The sequence below is a fragment of the Podarcis pityusensis genome (assembly GCF_964106645.2).
Source record: "Podarcis pityusensis genome assembly, chromosome: 8".
NCBI classification, from domain to species: domain Eukaryota; kingdom Metazoa; phylum Chordata; class Lepidosauria; order Squamata; family Lacertidae; genus Podarcis; species Podarcis pityusensis.
Genome location: NC_138033.1, coordinates 74,207,883 through 74,234,846, shown reverse-complemented (window position 1 = coordinate 74,234,846; position 26,964 = coordinate 74,207,883). Strand labels below are relative to the sequence as shown.

The 26,964-nt window shown below is 46.6% G+C and overlaps 1 protein-coding gene across 3 annotated transcripts; it reads left to right on the top strand.

Moving 5' to 3' along the window:
- Positions 1–35: 35 nt before the first annotated feature.
- On the top strand, positions 36–25,646 carry LOC308482718 (solute carrier family 2, facilitated glucose transporter member 5-like). 3 transcript variants are annotated; one of them, XM_081016156.1, is made up of 14 exons: positions 65–180; positions 2,654–2,743; positions 3,487–3,557; positions 6,263–6,361; positions 9,335–9,495; positions 10,489–10,613; positions 13,196–13,348; positions 15,127–15,252; positions 17,572–17,759; positions 18,102–18,212; positions 19,441–19,542; positions 21,865–21,940; positions 23,424–23,551; positions 24,772–25,646. In XM_081016156.1, the coding sequence occupies exons 2-14, from the start codon at positions 2,704–2,706 to the stop codon at positions 24,943–24,945; spliced, it is 1,554 nt and encodes a 517-aa protein (XP_080872282.1). In that variant the 5' UTR covers positions 65–180; positions 2,654–2,703; the 3' UTR covers positions 24,946–25,646. The 3 variants fall into 3 exon arrangements, with proteins under 3 accessions (XP_080872283.1, XP_080872284.1, XP_080872282.1); XM_081016157.1 differs by lacking the exon at positions 2,654–2,743 and having other exon boundaries at positions 36–180; XM_081016158.1 differs by lacking the exon at positions 18,102–18,212 and having other exon boundaries at positions 61–180.
- Positions 25,647–26,964: the final 1,318 nt, after the last annotated feature.

The following is a 26,964-nucleotide window of genomic DNA, read 5'->3' as shown; positions in this document are numbered from 1 at the left end:
CTTCCTGCCGTGATTGGTTCTCACCTCCACTGCCAACTGCCAACAGCTTCCCATGGAACTTCCTGGCGCCGTTCTCCCGATTGGATCTCGCAGTGGTGTTTGGTTTCCTGGTGCCTGTTTTCAAGGGAAAATAGGGACTGGCTGACATCATTCTCTACTCACCTGTACAGAAAAGCTGTGGTCAGTCTGCATCCTCTCTGCCTATTTATCCCCGAATGTCCCTGTGGGAATTACAGTGGTACCTCGGGTTACATACGCTTCAGGTTACATACGCTTCAGGTTACAGACTCCGCTAACCCAGAAATAGTACCTCGGGTTAAGAACTTTGCTTCAGGATGAGAACAGAAATCGTGCTCTGACGGCGCGGTGGCAGCAGGAGGCCCCATTAGCTAAAGTGGTGCTTCAGGTTAAGAACAGTTTCAGGTTAAGAACGGACCTCTGGAACGAATTAAGTACTTAACCTGAGGTACCACTTTACTCTCCATCGGTTTCATAGGAACATAAGAAGATGCCTTACAGAGAATCAGACCAATGGTCCATTTAGCTCCAGGTTTCAGGCAGGTGACATTCCCAGCCCTACAAGGATATGCCCTGGGATTCAACCTGGGACCATATGTAAGCAAATCCCTTAAGACAGGGATGGAACAGCTCAGCCCCCTGGGCCAAATCTGGCCTCCAAGCCTCTGTATTTGGCCCTCAGAATTCTCCTCAAGTCACCAACCACCTCGGCCTTCCTTTACACCCTTAGTACTTTTGCCTGCTTGGAATGTATCCTTGAACTCTTGCTCACCTGGATAGAGGAGAGAGAGGGGTGTAGAAACTAGCCTACTTGGCAAAGGTCAAGTTCACATTAATTGCTCCACCCACTTTTGCCTCTGGCCCCGCCCACCACCACTGGGCAGCCCAGGCAGTTACCCAGAAGGGAAGGTGACCATTGTGTTGAATTTTTTCCCCCAAATATAGGAAATGGCAGGGACTAGCAGGATGCTGACAAGGGTGCACTGGGGGAAGAGGGGCTGGAATCTGGCTCGGGAGAGCGGGGCAGTAATTCATGGGGACATGTACTAGCCAGGAAGCAAGAATCAAAGGCTGGGGAAGCTTCGGAATGGGAGGAAGAGGTAAGCAAAGGGCTGGGTGCTTCCCCACCTTCCTCTGCATCACTGTCTCCCAGAACCAGGAGCGGACTGAAGTGAGAAGAGCAGAGGCAGCTTCCACACAGGCGTAGTCTCTGGCTACGTGCACGCAGCTCGGTGGGGGAAGGAGAGTGGTCCCCAGTTGCTGCAACTGCTCCATAGATCATAGACCTGGGAATGGCTGCCTAGACTAGTGTACATAGTTCTGCAGAGCTGAGTGACAATAAAGAGTTAACTCTCGACTGTGTGCATTCCTTAGCTGGGAAGCGCTCTGGACACAGGAAGCTGCTTTCTACTGAATCACACCACTGAGCCATCAGATCTGTGTTGTCTACACTGCCTGGCAGCACCTCTCCTGAGCTTCAGGCAGGGGTCCCTCCCAGCCAGGTCTGCAGATGCTGGGAATTAAACCTGGGACCTTCTGGGTGGGAGTCAGATGCTATACTACGGAGCTACAGCCCTGTAGGCAGGTTTTGCAACTATCCATGCAATCCGTTAATTCATGTATTGGGCTCCCTGCCTTCACCCCTACCAGTCCAAATGGTCTCCTGCCACCCCTCTTTGACTACTTGGCAAAACTTCTGGCTTTGCTTAAATCTTCCAAGTGTGAATTTGAGATTTGTTGCCACATATGTGTGATGGCCACTGGACTAAGATGCTGGTGGTCAAAGAGGAGGTCCAAGTTAATATCCATGCCCTCCTTATGAGCTTCCTGGAGGTGGCTTGCTAGTGGATGCTGGACCAGATGGGCCTTTGTTTTCACATTTTTATTCTTTTACTCAACAGCCTCCTAATAATATCCCCCTGCCTCTCCATCCTATAAACCAGGGGTCAGCAACCTTTTTCAGCCATGGGCCGGTCCACTGTCCCTCAGACCTTGTGGTGGGCCAGACTATATTTTGAAAAAAATATATGAACAAATTCCTATGCCTCACAAATAACCCAGAGATGCATTTTAAATAAAAGCACACATTCTACTCATGGAAAAACACGCTCATTCCCGGACCATCCGTGGGCCGGATTGAGAAGGCGATTGGGCTGCATCCGGCCCCTGGGCCTTAGGTTGCCTTCCCCTGCTATAAACCATGCTCTGTTCAAAAGCATTGCAGAGCCCTCAGTCTGGAGCCCTGAAGGGGAGGTTAAACAAGCAAACCTTATTGTCAACACAAATTGAAGGGCTTCAGAAATAGAAATTCCAGCATGCTGTTATCAAAGCCACTGTTACAAGACGGGCAAGGCCATAACCAGGCAGACAAACAAAGCAACTGTTATAAGACAGGGAAGGCCGTAGCAGGCAGACAAACGAAAAATGAGTAAATTAAGAAGTGTTAACCTTCAAAAGGAGAAACATGGAATGTTAGAGCCTGATTGGATAAGAATGTAAAGTCTCACTCTCTGTTTTTTTGTATAGTCTATAAAAAGTGGGCGCACCGTGACTGGGGTGTGCAGATTGTGAGCTTATTGCTCTGTACCTTTGTCCTGCATATGCATTTCAAATAATTCCTTTCGAATCCTGCAAGGTTGATTGCCACTTTGTGTGAATCTGTGCTCCGGGGGCCCAATAGCAGATATGGAACAGGTCCAACAAAATGACCCTGTGAATCTGGAGAGTATCAATAACACATAGAGCAATTCTATAGACTAGGAAGGGATCCCCAAAGATCATCTAGCCCAGTCCCCTGCATGGCATGCTCTTGTGCATGGGTCGGCAAGGTTTACCTCGACTGGGTTCGCTCCAGTGGAGATCCCTCCGTGGGCCGGATCAAACACGCGCAGCCGCGATTTTCAGCGTCTGCGTCTGAACAGATGTGATTTTCGGCACCGCAGAAACGAGTCCCCGCGCCACGCTGCACCAGTTTAGTGCAGCACGTGGGGACTCGCCAAGCGGGCGGCTCAGTTCAGGGGTGGCTCGCAGGCCGGTTAAACGGCCCCCGTGGGCCACTTTTGGCCCATGGGCCTTAGGTTGCCTACCCCTGCTCTTGTGTATTACACTTTTTATTGTGATGTATTCAATTTTTAAAAAAAATCAAACTCTTGTTATGGAAATTGCCAGGGTGGATGTGTTTTATGCTTCTTCACTCTTCCAGAGTGGCTAAATATTGTATTTACTGCAACATGTAAAACTTGCCAGGGACTGTTTTGTTTTAAAAAAAAAAAAATTAAGCAAACTTAAAACTATAAGTTTTAGTTTTCTATGAAAACTATAAGTTTTCTATGCCTGGCATTCTAAATCATGGAACAGTTATTAGTAATTTTATTGCTGTGCCCTTCTGTTTGGTTTGGCATTGTTTTATACATTTGCACAGTTTCTTTTCTGAATATTGCTCATCGACTGTTAATTCCTCTTCCACAGCTGAGCCCTGGTTTCTGAGCCCTGCTTCAGAGAGAATGAAAAGCGAAGAGGAAGACAAACCCACTGAAAGGGTGAGTTGGGAGAGTGCTCTATCCAGTTGCATTTATAAATCATTGGCCATCTAAAGTAGGGTTGCTGTACATCTGCGATTCCAATGACGGAATCAGCGTCCGGGGGGGTGGGTAATCAGCAAAATGTCTGGGTTTTTGAAACTTTCCCAAAGCTCAAAAACATTTTGTGTCCGGATTTGTATTTCTTGAAATATGGCAACCCTACCTAAAGTAGAGAAGGGGAACATCTGCCAGACTCTAGATTATTATTATTTTATTTATACCCTGCCGATATGATTCAGTTGCCCCAGCCACTCTGGGCGGCTTCCAACACATATAAAAAACCGTAACAAAACATCGACCGTTAAAAATCTCCAGTTACAAGGCTGCCTTTAGATGTTGTTGGACTCCATCTGTTTTTTTTAATATAATTTTTATTAACAAACCAATCAAATCACATCAATTCCAAATTACAAAGCCAAATTTTTAAATTTTTGTTAGGGGTACCCATGCTTCGAGCTCAGAAAGGAATCCAAACATCTCTCTTGCTGCTGCTTTAATGTTCACAGTTCTGTCCAAATAATATTCACAGTTCTGTCCAATCTTCTCTTTATTATTTTCCTCATCTTCTTGTTGTTATCATATATTCCTTTCTTTGTGACCTCTGATAGTCTCCACGAGCGGGTTGAAAACAAACGTTGTTATATCCTGTGTGGATTTTCCATTCCTCCAAGAGCTATATTCAAACAGACAGATGCCATTTCCACACTTCCGTACAAAACATTCTTAAAGTCTGCCCATTAATCCTCGCAGGCCTGTCAGTCTCTCCTCAATCTTCTTAGGGGGTTCTGCCAGGTCAAACTCACAGTCCGATATAATAACAAAGCCATGGTCTCCTCCCCCTCGATCATAAATCCTGTAGCCAGACCTGCTTCCTAATGATTCTCTTTTTATAAGTGCGTCATTCCTTTCCAGATATTCCACAAGCCATGTCTTTGATTAGTAATTCATTTCCACACAGTTCTTAATCATCTTCCCGCTTATAATCAGTAATTGCAACGATTCTTCTTGGGGGAGGATTGTTAGGTACTCACATATGATAAAAAAAAGAAAAGTTTCCCCCCTCCATTCCGTCCCGTTCCGACATAACGACCCTTTGATGTGTCTTCTTCGTAATATATTTTCCTGTTAAATCCAGCCCATTGCTCGACTTCACAGAGGTCACTTCAGTTAGCAGTCTTGACTCCCGTTCTTCACTCGAAATATGTGCATTTGCTTCTCTCTAATTGTTTATTTTGAGCTCCTGCAACCAGGCCGCGCAATCAGAGACAGCATCCGGGAGAGCCGTCCCACACGGGTGCTGTGCGCCTAGTGCTCTCACCCCCTTCTTTCGAACTCGGGGGTGATTTATGGCAACCACAGGCGAGGCAGTGTTCCCCATTCCCTTGGGGTAACAAGGGAGGCTGCATACTCCCATATCAGCCTCTTAATTATCTCGTGTGAGCCGGAGAGATGGTATTGTCGGCCATCTTCCAATGCGCCCCTAGCGGCCCCCGTTGTTGGACTCAGCCTCAATTGCTGTGGCAAGAGATTATGGGAGCTGGAGTTCAGCAATATCTAAAAGGCCACACAGTACCCAGCCAGTAATCTAAAAGGCCACACAGTACCCTGATCAATCTGATGTACAACAGCCTCCAGATGTCTATTAGGTCAAAATTATCAACTAAGTAAAAAAAAGTCCTTGGGAGTGTTCCCTGTTTGGACTTTTTCTTTTTTACTGATCTATCCATTTCCGGCATCACCACTCCATTACAGTCCCCCATTAATATTATTTTCTGGTCTACAGTTTCTATCAATCTTTCTTCCAACCTCTTGTAAAATTCTGCCTTATTTACGTTAGGTGCATAAATTCCCACCATGATCAGTTTCTCCCCCAGAATGTAATTTGCACCACAATTATTCTCCCCTCCTCATCTTTTGAGATTAACTTAGGTTCCAGTTTCTCTTTAATATACATTACCACACCTCTTTTCTTATTAACTTCCGAGGATATAAACTCAGTACCCAACCTCTTATTTTTCAAAATATGTCTGTGTTTCTTTGCAACGTGGGTTTCTTGCAAACAAATCACGTCTAAATTTCTTTTTTTCAAAACATTTTCCACTTTATTTCTCTTAGATTTCTCATTTAGCCGGTTTACATTCCAAGTTAACAGTTTCAAATTCATAATAAAAAAACACTCAAACTTAAACTTTAATTTAGATCTGGGTGGTTTTTGACCTCTAAGATCTCCTCCTCTTCTGCTTCTGCTTCTTCCTCATCTTCTATTTCTTCCTCTTCTCCTTCATCCTTTTCTTCCTCTTCTTTATTTCTTTCCTTTCTTCTTCTTTTTTCTCTCTACTGGTAAGAATATTCATTTCCTTCGTTCTACACTTATCTACTGCCGGGGGGGGGGGGGAAACCGATTCCCTGAAGCCTGACCATATTTCAAAAAGCGAAAATCCAGACATAAAAGTTGTAGAGCTTTTTTTAATGTTTTTGAGCTATTTTTAAGGAAATTCACCAAAAACGACACTTCTGACATGGGTTTCCATATGTCCGGATGTTACAGATGTCCGGCCGCTGTTACAGATGGCCGAATCCCATGCATCAGGAGCTAACAAATGTTTATGGAGGATGGACCCCGTACTCTAAAATTCATGGTTTCTGCTGCTCTGTTCCAATAGAAACTGACAAGCATCCTGGTGCTAGCTGCAATGACTGCTGGTTTTGGATCGTCTTTCCAATATGGCTACAACGTCTTTGTGATCAACTACGCAGCGGAGGTATGGTCTGTTATTATTTGTTCAGAGCATTTGCACACTATTCTTAATATATGTAGGGTTTGGTGTCAGCGTTGCTTGTGCAGGTTCTTTGCTGTTCGCTTGTTTCCTTTGGTGGTGAGAAAGGTTAGCGTTGGCCTAGGGTGTGGTTGTTCATTTGTGGTTGGCTGTGGTGGTCTTTGTTTTTTCATGTGTGAGTGGGGTGTGTGTGTGTTTTGGATCAGGTTAGCCATATCGATTTGTATGGATTGGTTGATGGATTTTTGTCATTGTCTTGTTGGGCTGTGTGTGTGATAAAGGGCAGCCATACCGGTGTGAAGGCGTCTTCTTCTATTTGTCTCCATGTCAGTTTCAGTTTATTGGTTAGTTTTTCTAGTAAGGCTGTTTCCTGTACTATTTGGTACCATTGGTCCATGCTTACTCCTGACAGGTCTCTCCAGTGTCTGGTTATGATGTTTCTATTCTTTAGCCAACAGGACTCCCAGAGTGGCTTAGGTGCAGTTGATTATAACAAAACAATCCCTGCCTGCAGGCTTACAATATAAATTCACAACATGCAAGGAAAAAGGACAGGGAGGGAAGGGCATGGGGAAATAAAATTCAGGCACCAATTCTTCAATGGGAGTTCATCTAATGATCAGCAGGCACAGCAGTGGTGTAGCATGGGCTTCCAGTGTCCGGAGCCATGTGGGAAAGGAAGGGAGGGAACTGGCATGCACATTCAACTCCCTAACGGCATAGCTGTCAACTGTCCCTTATTTAGCAGGAAAGTCCCTTATCCTAGTGCTGTGTCCCACTGCTGTCCCTTATTGATGATGTCCCTTAAATTTCCCAGGTTTCAAAGGAAGCAGCTCCTCTCCCTCCCTCCCTGCCGGCCAGGGAGGAGGGAGGCTCCAACTGTGTTGCTTGGCTGCGTTGCTCACCCAATAAGGAGTCTAAGAACGACTGGGGGGTGGAGCTTGCATGCCTTGTGCCGATCAAATCGGCCGCGTTGCCTGGGGACTCGCCTTTGCTCAGCGCTTCCCAGCAGAGAGGTGACGGTGGTTTTCCTTGCTGCATCCCCTTTGCTGGGTTGCTGCGTTGTGGGAACCACCGCTTGAGGCTTCGTTTGGCTGCTGGCTGGGCTTTCTGCCTTTGGCTCAGAAGTTGAACATACCTGTGCTTGGAAAATCCCTTATTTTGGCTGCTGTTCCCTTATTTTCAAATCTGTAAGTTGACAGCTATGCCTAACGGTGTCTGCATCAACCAGGAGATTGCAGTCACTGAGATAAGAAAAGAAGAATCGTTTCTCTGGGGAGGTCACTTCCTGGTTCACATGGAGAAGCAACAGAAGCACACAGCTGTATTGCGGCAGCACTAGGTGTCAAAATTTTGCGACCCTAACAATTTTGCGCCCGGGGCAACCACCCACTACACTGTGCCACAGTTCAGGGGCAGGAGGATGGAGCTGAGCTTTGGGGCAAAGCTGATGGAGCGAGCTCAGCTTCCCATCTCTCCCACTGGTGGAATGCCTGAGGGAGAGGAGGCGCAACAGCCTTGCAGTGTGGGCAACTCCTTGCAGGGGGTCAGTGCAAATGTTCTACCTTTTTCTATTTAGCACAGACATTTCTGGTATTTGTTCTGTCATTTGCAGAAGATGGGGGAGGGGGGAATGGGACCTTGGACCACTTGCACACAATAAGTTTAATAAGAAGCAGAGAGACAGAAGGTTCAGGTGAGTAACACGGTCCATCGATACGCTAATCCACACCTAGACATGTTTTCTCCCTTCATGGTGGAAAGATCCACACTATATATTTAAAGGTAAAGGTAAAGGGACCCCTGACCATTAGGTCCAGTCGTGACCGACTCTGGGGTTGCGGCGCTCATCTTGCTTTATTGGCCGAGGGAGCCGGCGTACAGCTTCAGGGTCATGTGGCCAGCATGACTAAGCCGCTTCTGGCGAACCAGAGCAGCGCACGGAAACACCGTTTACCTTCCCGCTGGAGCGGTACCTATTTATCTTCTTGCAGTTTGACGTGCCTTTGAACTGCTAGGTGGGCAGGAGCAGGGACCGAGCAACGGGAGCTCACCCCATCGCGGGGATTCGAACCACCGACCTTCTGATCGGCAAGTCCTAGGCTCTGTAAACTATATATTTACTATATATATACATATATATATATATATATATATATGCAGTAAATATATAGTAAACTATATATTTACTGCACATTTAAAGGACATGACTTCCCCCAAAGAATCCTGGGAACTGTTGTTCTCCCCTTTTGCAGAGCTACAGTTTCCAGAACCCTTAACCAACTACAGTGGTACCTCGGTTAAGTACTTAATTTGTTCCGGAGGTCCGTTCTTAACTTAAAACTGTTCTTAACCTGAAGCACCACTTTAGCTAATGGGGCCTCCTGCTGCTGCCATGCCACCGGAGCACGATTTCTGTTCTCATCCTGAAGCAAATTTCTTAACCCAGGGTTAGCGGAGTCTGTAACCTGAAGCGTATGTAACATGAGGTAAAGGTAAAGGGACCTCTGACTATTAGGTCCAGTTGCGGACGACTCTGGGGTTGCGGCGCTCATCTCGCTTTATTGGCCGAGGGAGCCGGCATACAGCTTCTGGGTCATGTGGCCAGCATGACAAAGCCGCTTCTGGCAAACCAGAGCAGTACATGGAAACTCCATTTACCTTTCCGCTGGAGTGGTACCTATTTATCTACTTGCACTTTGACGTGCTTTCGAACTGCTAGGTGGGTACCACTGTACAGTTCCAAGGATGCCTTGGGGAAAGCCATGTGCTTCAAACGGGGGTTGAGAGAGTGTGCGTTTGCCCACAAGGATGTTGAACGAGAACCACAAACACGGTAGTCAAGGCTGCCTTGCCCCTCCTGGTCAGATCTGCCTGGCCCCCAAACCATGGTTTACTGTGGCTTAATGTGCAGGAAGAAGACCCTGATGCTGACTGTTGCACGCTCTTCTCCCCTAGTTCATTAAAAGCTTTTACAACGAGACCTACCGATGGAGGAATCACATCAGCATAGACCACAGCTTGCTCCTGTTCCAGTGGGGTCTGACGGTTTCATTCTTCCCAGTCGGAGGCATGGTTGGGTCTCTTTTGGTGGCTCGTCTGGCAGATAATTGTGGCAGGTACAGTGATAACCCTGGAGATGGAGGTTAATTGGGAGAGAAAAGGAAGGCGTGAAGTAGGGCAGATACCCCACCATGAGAATCTGTGCAATAACTGGCAGTCTTGCAAAAACTGAAGTGTACAAGTGACACACATAGTCTTCTTAGTCTCTCTATTTTGCTTGCTTTCTTGCCACCTGGAGATTCAAACTTTCCCTCTACTGCCTGGAGGGGGACGGACGAACCTGGAGATCTGGCAATCCTAGTGAATGACCTTCTTATCCCAGGGCCTATGAAAGCACTATGGGGAGGGCATTGGAGGGGAAAGGTTGTGTGGCTTCTCCTGATCCATTCTTTTACAGGAAAAGAATCTACATCAAAGCATAGGAAGCTGTCTTATGCTCAATGAGGCCATTGGCCTATCTAGTTTTGCCAACACTGACTGGCAGCAGCTCTGCAGGCTTTCAAACAAGGGAGATTCCTCGCCCTACCTGGAGACGCCAGGGATTGAACCTGGGATCTTCTGCTTGCAAAGCAGGCGCTCATACTGCTGAGCTATTACCCCTCCTTTAAGACAAATGGTCCACCTAGCTCAGTATTGTCTACACTGACTGGCAGCAGCTCCCCAGCTCAGCGTGGTTTACGCCAGTGTTCTTTGACCTTGGGTCCCCCAAAATCGTTGGACTACAACTCCCATCATTCCCAAGACAGCTTAACCAATGGTCAGCGATGGTGGGTGCAGCAGTTCAGCAACACCTAAAGTCAAAAAGTAACGACCTACACTGACTGGCAGCAACTATCCAAGGGAATCAGAACAGGGGTGTTCCTAGTCCTATGTGGAGATGCTAGGGAGCAAACCTGCTTGCCCTTTCCAACAATTAACGAAACCAGGACAAAGTACCAGTAATTGTAACAGTAGCATAGCAGTTGCAATTTCCTCTCCCTTATGCTTTTCCATCTGCTTTTATACATCCATCAGTATCCACCCTGCCCTTTCCCTCCTTGCCTTTTCAGAAAACGTACTTTGCAGGTGAATAATATTTTGGCCATAATCTCTGCTGTCCTCATGGGCTGCTCCAGAGCAGTGCACTCCTTTGAGTTCATCATCTTTTCACGTTTGGTTATTGGAATATGTGCAGGTGAGTCGGAGACAGGAGGTGTTGTTTAATATATATGCTGGTGATGCACTTCCTTTGACCTGGGCCTCTCCAGACATCCTGTATATTGTGCATTCACAATTATTGTGATCATGATGGTATTGGGGTGGTATTGGCTTGTTTACAATACTGTTTTGTTCCTGAAAATGTTTTGGGGGTGGCTGCTTTGCTTCCAACAGACAGCTGTATAGTGGTCCGTGTTCATAGGGGCGGGAAAAGAATCATAGAGTTGGAAAGGGCCCCCAGGGGGTCGTCTAGTCCAACCCCCTGCAAGGCAGGAATCTCAACTAAAGCATCCGTAACAGATGAGCATTCAACCTCTGCTTTCAAAACCTCCAAGGAGAGCCCACGGTTTTCCCAGCTAAGTTATACTCATAGGAGACCCATTGAAATTAATAAATTTCAGTGAGCCGTGTCCATTCACTTCAATGGGTTGTTAGTCCAAGATTAGTCCTACTTAGAGTAGACCCATTGAAGATAATGGGCATGGCTCACTTACTGTAGGTTTATTAGTACCTATGAGATCATATTACCCCATATATGCTCACTTGATCACTTTGATCTGCAGAACTGGCACTGTTGCAGGTTTTATTCTGCGTTTGCCAATAAATTGATTTTTTACCTACACTTTGGAACTCACCGCCTATTGATATCAAGCAGACACTTTTTGGCATGTGTGTCTCAATGTGACTTTTAGCTTATCGTTGATTTAAATCCTTTTTCTTTTTTTTTTGAAGTTTATAAATAGTTGGTTTTAACCAATAATTTCTTTGTTCTATTCTTTTTGTAAACTGCTGTTATAAGACTGCTTTAAGGTTGGTTGTTTTTTTTTAAAGTATTATATAATTTTTGTGAAATAATTAAATAATTTCCAATAGGTCTACTTTGAGTTACACTGTGTCTTTTAACCTTTTTGTACACGGTTTGTATTGTATGTTTTTATGTATTTTCAGTGCTTTTCTTCGGGGCAGACGAAGGGTTACGCTTACTCCTACACATTTTGTGAATCTAAGTTTGGCCTCATTGAGGGGCAGTATTTCAATATGAGTAGGAAAATGAGAGTACCCCTAAATATTTTTTAAGAAAAAAAGCACTCTGTATTTTTGTTATAAACGCCCTAAATATTTTCAGAAATGGAAAAAAGAAATCAACACCTGCTTGGCAACAGTCCAATGAGTCTTGTTATAGATCTGGGGCCGTGGGGGTGGGGGAGGGAATCCTCCTAAGCCCTAGGAATGAAGGAAATGTTCGGATTTTGATTAATTGGGATATGGACTAAGACACCAACTGCAGAGTTGGGCCAGACAGGGAAATCCTGGGCTGGCTTATGCAAACCAATCTTGATAGCTACAGCTATCAAGAGTACAACAGAGGCCATTAACAATACAATGGAACTCCCTTGTCGCCCCCAGATGTGAACAGAGACTGGGGATTTGGAAGGTTGCCAGGGTAACTGCTCTGGGGGAGGGCAAGGGGTTTTCTGGGAGGTAAAGGTAAAGGGACCCCTGGGGTTGTGGCACTCATCTCGCTTTATTGGCCGAGGGAGCCTGTGTACATCTTCCGGGTCATGTGGCCAGCATGACTAAGCCGCTTCTGGTGAACCAGAGCAGTGCACGGAAACACCGTTTACCTTCCCGCTGGAGTGGTACCTATTTATCTACTTGCACTTTGATGTGCTTTCGAACTGCTAGGTTGGCAGGAGCAGGGACAGAGCAATGGGAGCTCACCCCGTTGCGGGGATTCGAACCGCCGACCTTCTGATCGGCAAGTCCTAGGCTCTGTGGTTTAACCCACAGTGCCACCTGCGTCCCTTGCTGGGAGAAAGAAGGGGCAAAAAAAAAGCTGAGATCTATCTTGGAGAGGGAGGTGAAAAGTTCCCTGTGGGCCATGTTGTAAGATCCGGACTTCCTCCATGCAGACAGAAGGTGTAAATAGGTGAATGAACCATATTTCTTGAAGCACGACAGTCTCCGCCGCATCTTCTGTTCTCCAAAGGGACACAGACCCTGCGTGTGTGCCTGGGACCCCATGGGCCCTTGCCACCACTTGGCAGAGGGAGGAGCAGGCACCCAGCTTTTTAAACAGTCTGCTCTGAGTAGGACTTTGCATTGTCTGTGAAATATACTCGGAGTCGAGTGTGGATTTCATGCTCTTTATTCAGCTCATAGTAGTGAGGAATGAATGTTCCCCCCAAATATCTGCTTTATATACATTATTTACACAATGGGCTGCACGTGATTGGCTAATTCCGGGATTCTCCCGTGGGCCAATCAGGTTGCGGATTCACTTCCACCTGGAGCTGGATTGGGTGGCTCCTGCTTACCAATCATACTGCTGCATTGTTCTAGGACCAATCAGACTGCTGCATTCTGAATCCTATTGTTCTAGGACCAATCAGACTGCTGCATTTTGGATCCTATTGTTCTAGGACCAATCAGACTGCTGCCTTTTGGATCCTATTCAACTCAGTACATAACAGTCTGCCAGCCCAGAAATATGTTCAGATGCTTCTGTGCGTAGCCTATGCACATTCAATTATCTTTTGCTTTTTACCTTGTCAACAGGGATCTCCTTCAGCGTGGTTCCCATGTACCTCACAGAGATTGCCCCTGAAAACCTGCGAGGAGCCATAGCCATCACTGGCCATTTCTTTATCATCTTTGGTAGCCTGATGGCTCGCATATTTGGCCTTGACAAACTCCTAGGGACCCAAGAAGGTAAGTCTGAGAGATGCCCCTTTTGGCCTCTTGGGCTCACATTGCTTCAAGGGACAACCCTCTAGCCACGCCCACTTCTACACTCTGGCCATGCCCACAAAGTTTGAATGTGAGCGTGGCCGGCCCATTTAATTTTTAAACCCACCCACTCACGCACACTTGGCATCCTGTCCAGACATGTAGTTATTGACATGTGGTTTAATAACCAATCTCAGTGGCGTAGCGTGGGGGGTGCAGGGGGGGCCGGCCGCACCGGGCGCAACATCTGGGGGGGGTGCGCTCGCACTCGCAGCTCTCTGCCCCTACCTGGCTCACTCACTCTCTCTCACTGCAGTGCTGGCTGTGCGAATCCGATCCGAGCCGCTGGGTCGCCGCCCACTGTGGAGGGGGTGGGTGCCAGGCGTGCGGTGCGGAGAGAGAGCGAGGGACTATCTGGGGGAGGGACAGTGCAGCGGCCGCCCAGCGCAGCGCTGAGCGCGGGAGAGAACCACACCAGACCAGACCAGGCAGCAGCAAGAAGAAGCTGGCAGCGGCGGCAGGTTAGGGGTTAGGGGGCGCAAATTACTTGCCTTGCCCTGGGTTAGGGGGCGCAAATTACTTGCCTTGCCCCGGGTGCTGACAACCCACGCTACGCCGCTGACCAATCTGTCTCCATAGGGAACTCTGGGAACAGTAGTTCTGTGAGAGGGAACAGGGGCAACTCTCAGCCCCTTTTGCAAACTATAGCTCCCAGAAGTCTTTGGGGGGAGAAGCCATGAGGGTTTAAAGTGGTATCATAGCACTATAAATGTATGGTGTGAATTTGGATCCTGTGTGCAACATGGTGTTATGTGAAAAAACTGCTCCTTTTTCCTTATGTGGTATTCCCCTATAGAGTCCTTAAGTGGGTTTCCTATTGGTAGGAGAAAGTAACAGAGGCCAACCAGAGTATATTGAGAAGCCAAGTGGCTAGTAAGCCTGATCTTTATTCAAGGAACTGTTGTAACAAGGTCCCCACTCACCACACACAGGAGGGAGGAGAACCCTGAACAATGGTGCACAAGCCCTTATGTAGACTTTTGAAATTGCCCACCCTGTAGCCCAACCACCCCCATAAAAATCATACATCACAGAAGGAGGCGGTCTACAGCAGAAATACATCACAGGAGGTGGTCTACAGCAGAAATCCTGTCTGCCAGGATACCTGATAATGGTCTCTGATTGCATTACCTGGGCAGTCCAGCCATTCTTTTGTGATGGTTAATACTTTAGTTCCTGAATCCAGGTCACAGGCTCATCCTATTCATACACAAATGCACCCTTGAGACAGGATTTGTAAGCAAAAGACAATGGGAAGGCTTTCCCCATTTGCCTCCCTGACTGCAGAGGAATATTTAAGGTCATTGGGAGAGTCAAAATGGCTTCAGGATTGCTCTCTCGTACTATTTCAGACACATGGTAAATATTTTTAGATATGTGTGCATTTATGAATATTTATTCTATATTTGAGACCTTAAAATTCTTATAACAATGGTCTTCAGGTTTATGCCTTGGTCCTATAATGCTTGGCTTATATTGTTTGGTTATTCCTATCCAGTCATAGTTTGCTTTTTCTTTCTTATTGTTTATAACGAAAACACCATAAAAATGATTTTTTTTAAAAAAAAATCACATTGAGGTGGCGGAGCTGGGCGGGGGACCAACACACACCTTGGTGGGGGCCAGATACTGTCTCTGGTCTATGGATTAGCCACCTAGTTGTGCTATCACATTTCATGTCTCTTACCATCTATGTGCAGGTTGGCCGTTCCTGCTGAGCCTCACTGGGGTTCCGGCATTATTTCAGCTCATTTTCCTGCCGTTCTTCCCCGAAAGTCCTCGGTACCTCCTGATTCAGAGGCATGACGAAGAAGCAGCCAGAGAAGGTAGAAACTGAATGGAAAAACATGTGGATGTGGTTATTATCATCAGTCTTCATGCCCCAAACCTTTAAGCCCAGGGTTGTACGCCACTAATTAGAGTAGACCCACTGAAGTGAGTGAGCACCAAAAGCGCTGCTGTTTTCACTTTCTGTGTGAGGTAGCCTAATAAGAACCTGCTGGATCAGGCCAATGAACCATCTAGTTCACCATCCTGTTCTCACGGTGCCCAACAAGATGCCTCAATGAGAAGGAACAAGCAGAAGATATACGGTGGTACCTCAGGTTAAGTACTTAATTCGTTCCGGAGGTCTGTACTTAACCTGAAACTGTTCTTAATCTGAAGTACCACTTTAGCTAATGGGGCCTGCTGCTGCTGCCGCACCGCCGGAGCACAATTTCTTTTCTCATCCTGAAGCAAAGTTCTTAACCTGAAGCACTATTTCTGGGTTAGCGGAGTCTGTAACCTGAAGCGTATGTAACCTGAGGTACCCCTGTAGAAGCATGATTAGTCGCACCAACAGGGTAAAGAACAGCTTCTATCCGTGGGCTGTTAGGCTGCTGAATGAAAAGACAACAACAGGGCAACTGACTTTCGGGTTTGGTGGGTGTGCGACAGTAAACGAGGGGAATTAAGACTAAGAGAGCTGAGTGGGGGGTGCTCGTGTAATCTCACTGTATTCAAGTTATAGACGTGACAATAAAGTACAGTGGTACCTCGGATTACATACGCTTCAGGTTACATACGCTTCAGGTTACAGACTCCGCTAACCCAGAAATATTACCTCGGGTTAAGAACTTTGCTTCAGGTTGAGAACAGAAATTGTGCTCCAGTGGCGCGGCAGCAGCGGGAGGCCCCATTAGCTAATGTGGTGCTTCAGGTTAAGAACAGTTTCAGGTTAAGAACAGACCTCCGGAACGAATTAAATACTTAACCCGAGGTACCACTGTATTTCAATTTCACTTCAGGACCTGAGCACGAGCCCTTTCCCCTCCTGTGGTTTCCAGCAACTGAGATTCAGAAGCATTCCTGCCTCCAACCGTGGAGGCAGAACGCAACCATCAAAACTAGTAGCCGTTGATACTATAGCCTTCCTCTCCATCAATTTGCCCAGTCCTCTTTTAAAGCCATCCAAGTTGGTGGCCGGTCGCTGCCTCCTGCAGGAGAGAGTTTGGTAGTGCACTGAAGTCGTTTCTTTTGTCTGTGCTGAATCTTTCAACACTCAGCTTCCTAGGATGTCGGTGAATTCTAGAGAGAGAGGGGGGGAGAAGCTTCTCTCCATCCACTTTCTCCATGCCACACGTAGTTGTAGCACAAGAAAATTTGCAGGGTGCCTTCCGAACTCCTGCTACTTTGCAAGAGGGATTCCTGTGTATCCTTGAACAGTTTTGCACATTGAAAGTGATTTTAAAATGCTATTTTGCCCTAGGACAACAAATCTACTTCTTCTTTTTTTTTAAAAAAAATCGACTTTTGGTAGTTTGGAAAGTGATGGAGGAAAGTATGGAATGAATGAACGGTTAAAGGGAAATGTAAAAACAACCCAAAAGCAAACCAGAGAATGCTCCTTGTCATATTGTAAAGGTAAAGGGACCCCTGACCATTAGGTCCAGCCGTGGCTGACTCTGGGTTTGCAGCGCTCATCTCGCTTTATTGGCCGAGGGAGCCGGCGTACAGCTTCCGGGTCATGTGGCCAGCATGACTAAGCCGCTTCTGGCGAACCAGAGCAGTGCATGGAAACGCCGTTTACCTTCCCGCCGGAGTGGTACCTATTTATCTACTTGCAGTTTGATGTGCTTTCGAACTGCTAGGTTGGCAGGAGCAGGGACCGAGCAACGGGAGCTCATGCCGTTGAGGGGATTCAAACCACCAACCTTCTGATCAGCAAGTCCTAGGCTCTGTGGTTTAACCCACATCGCCACCCGTGTCCCCCTTATCATATAACCACCCCGTAAAGATATCTGAAAGAATGTTAAATATAGACTGATTGTTTGGTGTAGTCTAATCTCTGCATAAACTGGCTATGTTCTCCTTAGGCTCAGTGTTGAACTCAGCAGGGGGGGACGAAGAAGATGGGGAGAAAGCTAGAATTCATTGGCTTTACCTACCATTGGCTCTAGCACCCCTAGCCGTCTGCTCTGGCGCCCCCTACTGTTGACCTCCCTGAGCTCTGCCATATCAGTTCCAGCGGGCACCAGCCTCCACTGCAGGAAGAGGCGGTGTGTACAGACTGGGGGTGGGGGGCCCTAAGAACCCTCCATATGCTGCTGAGCTGACATGGGTGGTCTGTGGCACTCGTAAGCCAGTTGTCTCCTTCCACACAGCCTTAGTGAAGCTAAGGGGCTGCGACAACGTGGAGGATGAAATCGAAGAGCTCCACGAGGAGGACCTCTCTGAGGAACTGGAAAAGGATATGGACCTCTTTACGATGTATCACTTTGATGACATATGGAACCACCTCGTCTCTGCCGTCGTCTTGATGGGCGGGCAGCAGCTCACTGGCATTAACGCGGTAGGGCAATCTCCCCGAGGAGAACGGGCCTTTTCGGTGGTGGCTCCTTTGTGTGGGATGCTTTCCGCAGGGAAGCCTGCCTGGTGCCCTCGCTGGCTGATTTGAGGTGCCAGGCAAAAATGTTTTCAGCCAGGCGTTTGGCCTTTAGCCTGGGGAACTGTAGATATTGTGGCCTCTTCCAGTGGGTGGGATATTGAGCAGTGAAAAATCCCCCTCCTCACTGGATCTCTGTGGAGAACTGAAATTAAGACTGAAAAAACGACAGAAACTGAAATGGACAGATTTGTCTGTATCCTGATAGAGGGTCATCATTCCACTAAGAATGTCTGTTTCTCCTTTCAGGCCAGCTATTATATGGAGATACTCTACATGTCTATGGGGTTAGAAAAGAAAATTGTCGGGTATATCAGCATAACGATATACATTTTGCTTATGTTCATAACTCTCCTGGTGGTAAGATTCTCTCCCATTTCTACATCAACGCCAACATGGTGAGCTCCAGGTGTTGTGGCCTACAACTCCATAATCCCTAAGCATTGGTCACACAGGCTGGGGCTGATGGGAATTGTAGTCCAAAATGTCTAGAAGGCACCATGTTGGTCTCCCCTGATATGAATGTTTAGCTCCTCCTTGTAATGCTTCTACCCTTGGCCTACTCCAAAGGCCAGCACTTCTATAGTGTGCGTCTGTGTTAAGCTGGCCGAGTTGTTCCAGTTTCCTACAGACAAACTACAAGTCCAGGTTCGGATGGCACGCAAAGACAAACCGTGGCTTAGCTCACAGCAGGAGGATCAGAGAAGGGGCAAAAAGGCTGCCATCGCCTCTCCAGAGATCTGGGTAGAATATAAAAAACGCTGCGGAAATGCTTTTGAAAAAAAGTTTTGGAAAATTTATTGGATTTGCCATAGCTCACCATCGCCATCTAGTGTCACATTTGTATAATGCACTTTACAACACAGTTTAAATGTTTTATTTGCAACTGTATAGCTGAGTCCCTGGTTTGGCTTAGGGTTAAGTAAAAACAGAGCTTCCGTCTCTGGGCTCATCTAGGCTGTTGCTAATTTTGGGTGGGATTCAGATGGGCTCAATCCCCAGTTGCATCTCCAGGTTGGGATGGGAATGTACTCTGCCAGAAACTCTGGAGAGCTGCTGCCAGCCAGTATAGACAATACTGAGTTCGATTGGCTAATGGGCTTCACTCAATATAAGATAGTTTTTTATATTCCTACGTCTGTAGGGCTATAGTTCAATAGTAGAACATCTGCTTTGCAGGCAGAAGGTCCTAGGTTCAATCCCCAGTATCTCAAGGGAAGACACCCTGGCTGAAACCCTGCAAAACTACTGCCAGTCAGTGCAGACATTGCTGAGCTAGAGGGATGCAATGGTCTGACTTGGCACAAGGGAGCTTCTCAGGTTCCTAATCACATACTAGCCAATTCACATCGAGCAGCGAGAGCTGATTGGGAGGTTTAGCGCAACAAACCCTCTTCCCAAAAATGCAGGAAACGACAAGGAAATGCACTGGAATTATCTAATCTCCCTGTAAGATAATAAATATGGCCACCCATTAAATAGCTGACATCTCCCTGCAAATAAATCAGAATGTATTCTCAATAGACAAGCCATCTTGAAGCACCCTTCCTCTCTCTTTCTAACTTTTCTGCTTTATTGTATCCTTTAGATACGTTTTGCTGATTCTTCGGGGCACAGAAATCTGCTGCTCAGTGGCTTGGGGATTTGCAGCATCACCTGCGTCCTCTTAGCCATGGCGATTGAATTACAGGTCTGTATTGCAAGTCTACAAACTCTTGAAGTCTGACGCTAAGCACCCACCAATGCAGTGCCCTCAGTTCTTAGGATAATGATGATAATAATTTATCTGTTGCATTTGTTAGTCTTTTTTGTTTGCAGAAAGTAAAGTCCCAAAGGGACTTGCAATGTAAGACAAGAATGAAAACCAAAACTGAAATAAAATAAAAGCTAAAAGCACTCTTATGCATGAAACAAAGGAGGCCACAACAACAACAACAACAACAACAATTTATTATTTATACCCCGCCCATCTGGCTGAGTTTCCCCAGCCACTCTGGGCGGCTCCCAATCAAGTATTAAAAACAATACAGCGTTAAATATTAAAAACTTCCCTGAACAGGGCTGCCTTCAGATGTCTTCTGAATGTCAGGTAGTTGTTTATCTCTTTGACATCTGATGGGAGGGCGTTCCACAGGGCGGGCGCCACTACCGAGAAGGCCCTCTGTCTGGTTCCCTGTAACCTCACTTCTCGCAATGAGGGAACCGCCAGAAGGCCCTCGGCGCTGGATCTCAGTGTCCGGGCTGAACGATAGGGGTGGAGACGCTCCTTCAGGTATACATGACAGTATCCCAAACTCCCCGAGCCTGGCTGAAAAGAAACACTTTTGCCTGGTGCCCCTAAGTAGTTAGTGATGGTGAACCTCCCTGGGAAGAGAGCATTTCATAAGCAGGTGCCACCACTGAAAAGACCATTCTCCAGTTGCCACTCTATGGAGATGGCACATGGAGGAGAACATCAAATGATGAATGATGCTGATTTTGTGTAGTGGATGCTGTTTAATGGAAATTATGGGTTGCAGTCAACTGAATCCTACTCAGAGGGAACCCATTATAATTATGTGGTGTGGTGGGGAGCTGGTGTAGTGCAGTGATTAGTCAGGGGTCAGCAAACTTTTTCAGCAGGAGGCCGGTCCACTGTCCCTCAGACCTTGTGGGGGGCTGGACTATATATTTTTTGGGGGTGGAAATGAAAGAATTCCTGTGCCCCACAAATAAACCAGAGATGCATTTTAAATAAAAGGACACATTCTACTCATGTAAAAACACGCTGATTCCCGGACCGTCCACGGGACAGATTTAGAAGGTGATTGGGCTGGATCTGGCCCCCGGGCCTTGGTTTGCCTACCCATGGATTAGATTGTCAGATTGGGGTGTGGGGAGAACAGGGTTCGAATCCCCACTCGGGTCACAAAGCTCACAGGGTGTGACTTTGAGGCCAGCCTCTCAGTCTACCGTACCTCACCGGGTTATTGTGTGGGAGATTAAATGAGGAGAGGGAGAATCATGTGTATGCCACCTGGACATCCTTGGAGGAAAAGGTGGGATAGAAATGCAATAGATAATTAAATAATAAATGAAGAAATCCATTAACTTCAGCGCTGCATACCAGCCAAGATGAGCTAAAGTCCATTAACTTCAGTGAGTCTGCTCTGAGTTGGACTGGCATTGGATAAAACCCTATAATTTTATTTATTTGTTCATTTATTTCTACAGTCATGGAACATGAACATTTACACATTGACAAAATGGGAGCTCTATGGGGGAAGCTCAGGAATTTCTGGCACCAAACTGCAATTCTAAGAATTGCTTGCAGGAGGTGACAACAATTGAACTGGTATAAAACTGAGGAATTTTGCAGGACAGAGCAGATAGGCTGTTAATTAAACCATGTTGTTGTTTTGTTGTTGTTTTGATTTTTCTTCCTCCCTGCCTCCCAAAGGAGCCCAGGGTAAAACATGCAACAATGATTATTTATTTTATAAAAAAAAAACCAACGCAACTCAAAGCAGTTTTAAAACACTCTAAAACCAGTTAAAACCCTTTTTATGTATTAAAAGAACAGTTAAAAACACTCTTAGCTGGTGATCATAGGGTTGCCAGGAGCAGTGTCTTTCAGCTATCAAATGCCTAGGTTAAACAAGAGTGTTATTAAATTCCTGAAAGTAAGTAATGAAGGGAGAGGGTGAGAAACGCATCACACCAGGGAGGACATTCCACAGGCAAGGAGCCACCATTGAAAAGGCCCTGTTATGTGTCAACACCAACCGGGCAGTCCCCAGTGGCACCACCACCAACAGGGCTTCATCTGCTGATCGTAGGGCCTAAGATGGTTGATTCTGGGGAGAAGAAAGCACCACTGAGTTCAATGGAGCTTATGCCCAGGCATAGGAACACAGTCACGGTCCTATTAAATAGGGTTTTCTGATGATAATGACTGCAGTAGTGGAGTATCTATGTCATTTGCAACCACAACACTGTCTCTGCTTGAACTGTGAGTCCTTTTCTCCAACAGAAGACCATCTGGTGGATGTCATACGTCAGCTCATCTTTCGTTACCCTCTTCCTCATTGGACAGTCCATCGGGCCAGGTAAGCTCTCTGATGAAGATGATTTATGAGACTTGTCCATCTCTCGTTACACTGAGCTCTCCAGTACAGTGGTACCTTGGTTTACGAACTTAATCCGTTCCGGAAGTCCATTCTTAAACCAAAGCGTTCTTAAACCAAGGCATGCTTTCCCATAGCAGGGGGGGACTCACTCAACAGGAAGTGGAACATGTTCTGCTTCCAAGGCAAAGTTCACAAACCAAAACACCTACTTCTAGGTTTGGAACATTCTTAATCCAAGTTGTTCATAAACTAAGCTGTTCTTAAACCAAGGTACCACTGTACTGACATAGTTGGACAAAGACATGCTCAGTCCATAAAAATATATGCAATGCCACACAGACACACCCCAAACAGCTATGTAAGGGTGCTGCCAAACATCATAAGTCTGAAGGGGAATCCAACATTCGTGCTGCCCAGAGTAGATCCATTGAAGCTAGCAAACGTGGCTAACTTCAGTTCGCTAATTTCAGTAGGTCTTTTCTGCGTAGAATTTCACTGGCTACAACCCTAAGTCTTTACCTGGGCCACATTCCCAACCATACATTTAAAGCAGAATCATAGCACGTCAAGCAGTCATGGCTTCCCCCAAGGAATTCTGGGAGCTGTAGTTTGTTATGGGTGCCGAGAGTTATTGGGAGAATCCTCTACTCCAGGCATAGGCAAACTCAGCCCTCCAGATGTTTTGGGACTACAACTCCCATGATCCCTAGCTAACAGGACCAGTGGTCAGGGATGATGGGAATTGTAGTCCCAAAACATATGAAGGGATGAGTTTGCCTATGCCTGCTCTACTCCCCTCACAGAGTTCTCTGAGAAGAAGAGTTGGTTGTTAAACCAGTCTGAGAATTTCAGCTGGGGTGGGGGGATAGGGGCATCCTAGCCACTCTCTGCACCTCTAACAAATGGCAGCTCCCATAATTCTCTGTAGGAAGCCACGACCATTCAAAGTGGCATCGTAGCGCTTTAAATATATGGCCAGGATGTTCAGGGCTCCTTGAGGAAGCACAAGAGATGAGTAGCATAGATAAACTTCCCTGTTTAGGAATTTTTTTAATGACTGATATTTTAATGTACAGTGGTACCTCTGGATGTGAACGGGATCCATTCTGGAGCCCCGTTCGCATCCTGAAGCGAATGCAACCCACGTCTGCGCGTGCGCGGGTTGCGATTCGCAGCTTCTGCGCATGCACGTGACATCATTTTGAGCATCTGCGCATGCATGAGCAGCGAAACCTGGAAGTAACATGTTCCATTACTTCCGGGTCATCGTGGAGTGCAACCCGAAAACGCTCAACCTGAAGCAACTTCAACCCGAGGTATGACTGTACTTTTAATATTTTGTTAGAAGCTGACCAGAGTGGCTGGGGAAACCCAGCCAGATGGTCGGGGTATAAATAAAAAAATATTGTTATATTGTTATTAGCGAAAATGAAAATGGGGCATTCTCTCTCTCCTGGCCCAGATCCGGTTCCAGTGGTGATTGTAGCAGAGCTGTTCCTTCAGTCATCCCGGTCCACTGCCTTCATGGCTGGGGGCTGTGTTCACTGGTTCTGCAAATTCGTTATCGGAGTCGTGTTCCTTCAGATGGAGGTAAGTGGGTTTGGCTAATACATCCAAGGTTCTCTTAGAGGAGTCCCAGGTCATCGAATCTGAGCTTCCACAGACTTTACCCGTCATGAGGCACCATTGGCAGCAGCAGCAGCAGCAGCAGCAGCAATGTTCTATGCTTATGATAATATTTTATTCTCCGGATAATTGTGCTGTTTTAAATGTGCATTTGATACTTGACTTCCTTTAGCAATGTTTTCTTTTGAAATGTTTAAGATAATGGTTTTTTGTGTGTTGACTTTGCTGCATTAAATGTGCATTCTGTAGCTGGCCTCCTTTGCAATTAAGATACAGATTTCCAAAATTTCTCAAATTAGATAATTACATAACGACTATGTTTCATAGATTGGCTTCCCTCCCACCCACCCCCTGTGTTTTTATTCAAACCCTTTTCTGCTGCGTTATATAACAAACTCTTATCTGTTACAAAAAAAAAATCTCTCTAGTACAATTATTTTATCTTTTTTTGTCCGCTCCTCGTATCTCGAAACCTGCCCGCAATTTCATTTGGCTATAATGCTTTTTCAAATAGTCCCCAAATGGCCTCCACTCATCTATTAAAAAGTTTGTCATTTCGACCTCTTGGTTTTGCTGTCAGCTTTGCCATTTCTGCATAGTCTGTTACTTTCAGAAGCCATTCCTCCTTCAGAGACTGGTTTGCTGAAGCACCTGCCCCCTCCATTAAACCTTGCTTTAGCTGTGTTGAACAAGGGTGTTAAGTTGTCTGTGAACATATCAGACGACACAGTGGTTCTTCAAACAGCTCTTGTTTATTCACAGGCCAGAACAGAACTGAACTGAAGGGTTCAGCCAGCCTGCTTATATAGAGCTCCACTAGAACGCAACAGTAACCATTTTCTGTAACTATCCAATCACTGAACGTGACTTTCAATCCCTTATTTGCATATGTGGACCTGAGTGAAAACTATCTACAGTATCCCCCTGCTGGCCCAGGGTGAGAACTTCAGTACATAACAAAGGGTGCTTCAGAGAACAGTTTGCCAAACTGCTCTGAGAAGTGCCTCCAATCTCTGCCCCGTTAAACAGCTTGCATGGGCTGCCTGCCACCCATGCTGCTTGCTTGCCTGCCTGCCATTTTGCTTGAGTTGGTGTGGCTGCTACTATCTTTTTCTCTTACACACATTCCATATCGTGCCCAAGTCCTATATCTCTCTATCTTTTTCTCTCTTTTTTCTCTCCAGATACACATTGAGCCTTACAGCTTTCTCCTCTTTTGGCCTCTCTGCGTAGCCATCTTAATTTATGCGTTCAAGCAGATCCCGGAAACCAGCGGCCAGAACTTCCTGGATATCAGGAGGACCGAGGCAATCCGAATGACCAGGACCCTCCTGCTCATGCAAATCTCAGAGGACTAGAAACTTGGGAGACAGTCCATGCAGCGATTTAGAGATATTCTGTTCGGTTGGCCCATTGGTGATCGCAGCTGTTTCCCTTCTGGTCTAACTGAACAGCCTGGACTTTATTCCTTCTTTTTCCTACACTGGACTCCGACTGCCACCACCTCTCACTATTGGCTTATACACCTACCTGACGGGTCATAGGCTACCCATCCGTGTTTTAATCAGTCTTAATAAAAGCTGGATCAGCCACTCATGCAGAGACACAGCAGGGAACTTCATTTCTGGATGATGCGTCCAGCTCTCAGGCACCTGTAATCCACATATGGGGGACCAGATGTCTCCAGATGTTGCTGAACTGTGACTCCCATCACCCCTGACCACTGGCCATGCTGGCTGGGGCTGATGGGAGTTGGACTCCCACATCAGGAGTCCCCCATCCCTCCCACAACATCACGAGTTCCCCATCCCTCCTCTAACAGATATAGAGTTATGCCCAGTGGCCATCCTGCTCAGAGTAGGCCCATTGAAACTAATGAACTCGGCTTCCTCAATATCTTTTTTTAAAAGAAAAAACTGTCTAACCTCAGGCTATTTTTCTATTGGTGCTTATTGCTCAGCCTTCATTATCATTATTACATTTTTGTTGATAATAACACATGCTGTATAAACTGAAGTATAATAATAATAATAAATCCATGTGTGATGTATATCCCTGTTTCCAGGAAGTCTGTGTGTTTCTTTTCATAGAATCATAGAATTGTAGAGTTGGAAGGGACCCTGAGGATCATCCAGTCCAACCCCCTGCAATGCAGGAATATGCAGCTGTCACAGACAGGGATCAAACACACAACCTTGGTGTTATCAGCACCACACGCTAACCAAGTGAGCTATCCAGGCTCTAACAACCACAAAATTACAATCCTGCCTGCTTCTCCAAGGAGCTGAAGGCAGCATCCATGGTTCTCTCCTCCATTTTGCCCTCACAACAACCCTGTGAAGTAGGTTAGGCTGGGAGGTGGTCCCAAGGCCATCCCAATGAGCTCCCAGATACTCTTTGCTGCGAGAAGCCACAATTGACGCCTTTGCCTCGAAGGCCTGAGATAAAAGTGTCCCAAAGGTTTCTTAAATTCAGTCATGAGGCATGTGGAGGAGATGCCATGGAGGCGACGGGTGGATTCCAAAGAGATGGTGGGGCCAGCAAAGACGGAGGTGGAGTTAGATGGCCCAGAAGAAGGCCTGTGTGAGGTGAGGGAGGCGGAATTGGGGCGTCAGGGAATGTTGGAGCTTGCAGAAGTGACAAGGGATCAAAAGGCTCAGGAGCCGGATTCTGGGGAAGGTTCTGGTGGGTTGTCAGTGGGCTTGCCGATGAGAAGGTTGGCAGTTCGAATCCCCGCAACAGTGTTGCTCTGTCCCAGCTCCTGCCAACCTAGCAGTTCGAAAGCACGCCAGTGCAAGTAGATAAATAGGCATCACTGTGGTGGGATGGTAAACGGCGTTTCCATGCACTCTGGTTTCTGTCACGGTGTTATGTTGCACCAGAAGCGGTTTAGTCATGCTGGCCACATAACCCGGAAAGCTGTTTGTGGACAAACGCCGGCTCCCTCGGCCTATAGAGCAAGATGAGCGCTGCAACCCCATAGTCGCCTTTGGCTGGGCTTAACTGTCCAGGGGTCCTTTACCTTTTTACCTTGCTAACAGCAACCTGCTGGATCAGGCCTAGTTCAGCATCCTGTTCCCCAAAATTCCTGTGAGAAACCGGCAAGTAGGACCCGAGCGCAAGAGCACCCTTCTGTGGCTCCCAAGAACTGGACTTCTGAAGCATCACAGCCTCCAACTATGGAAGCACAGTACAGCCATCTTGGCTAGTAGCCATTGATAGCCTTGTCCTCCATGAATTTGTCTAGACCTCTTATAAAGCCATCCAGTTTTGTGGCCATCACTGCCTTTAGTGGGAGGGAGTTCCACAGGTTAAATGCACACTGCATGAAGCAGTCCTTTCTTTTCTCTGTCCTAAATCTTCCAACACTCAGCTTC

Bases quoted from the DNA above. Each gene is read 5' to 3' on its own strand.
- LOC308482718 (XM_081016156.1), top strand. From the start codon at position 2,704: ATGGAACAGGTCCAACAAAATGACCCTGTGAATCTGGAGA. The intron at 9,496-10,488 runs GTACAGTGATAA...TTGCCTTTTCAG, and splicing joins CTGGCAGATAATTGTGGCAG to AAAACGTACTTTGCAGGTGA. The intron at 18,213-19,440 runs GTAAGATTCTCT...TGTATCCTTTAG, and splicing joins TGTTCATAACTCTCCTGGTG to ATACGTTTTGCTGATTCTTC.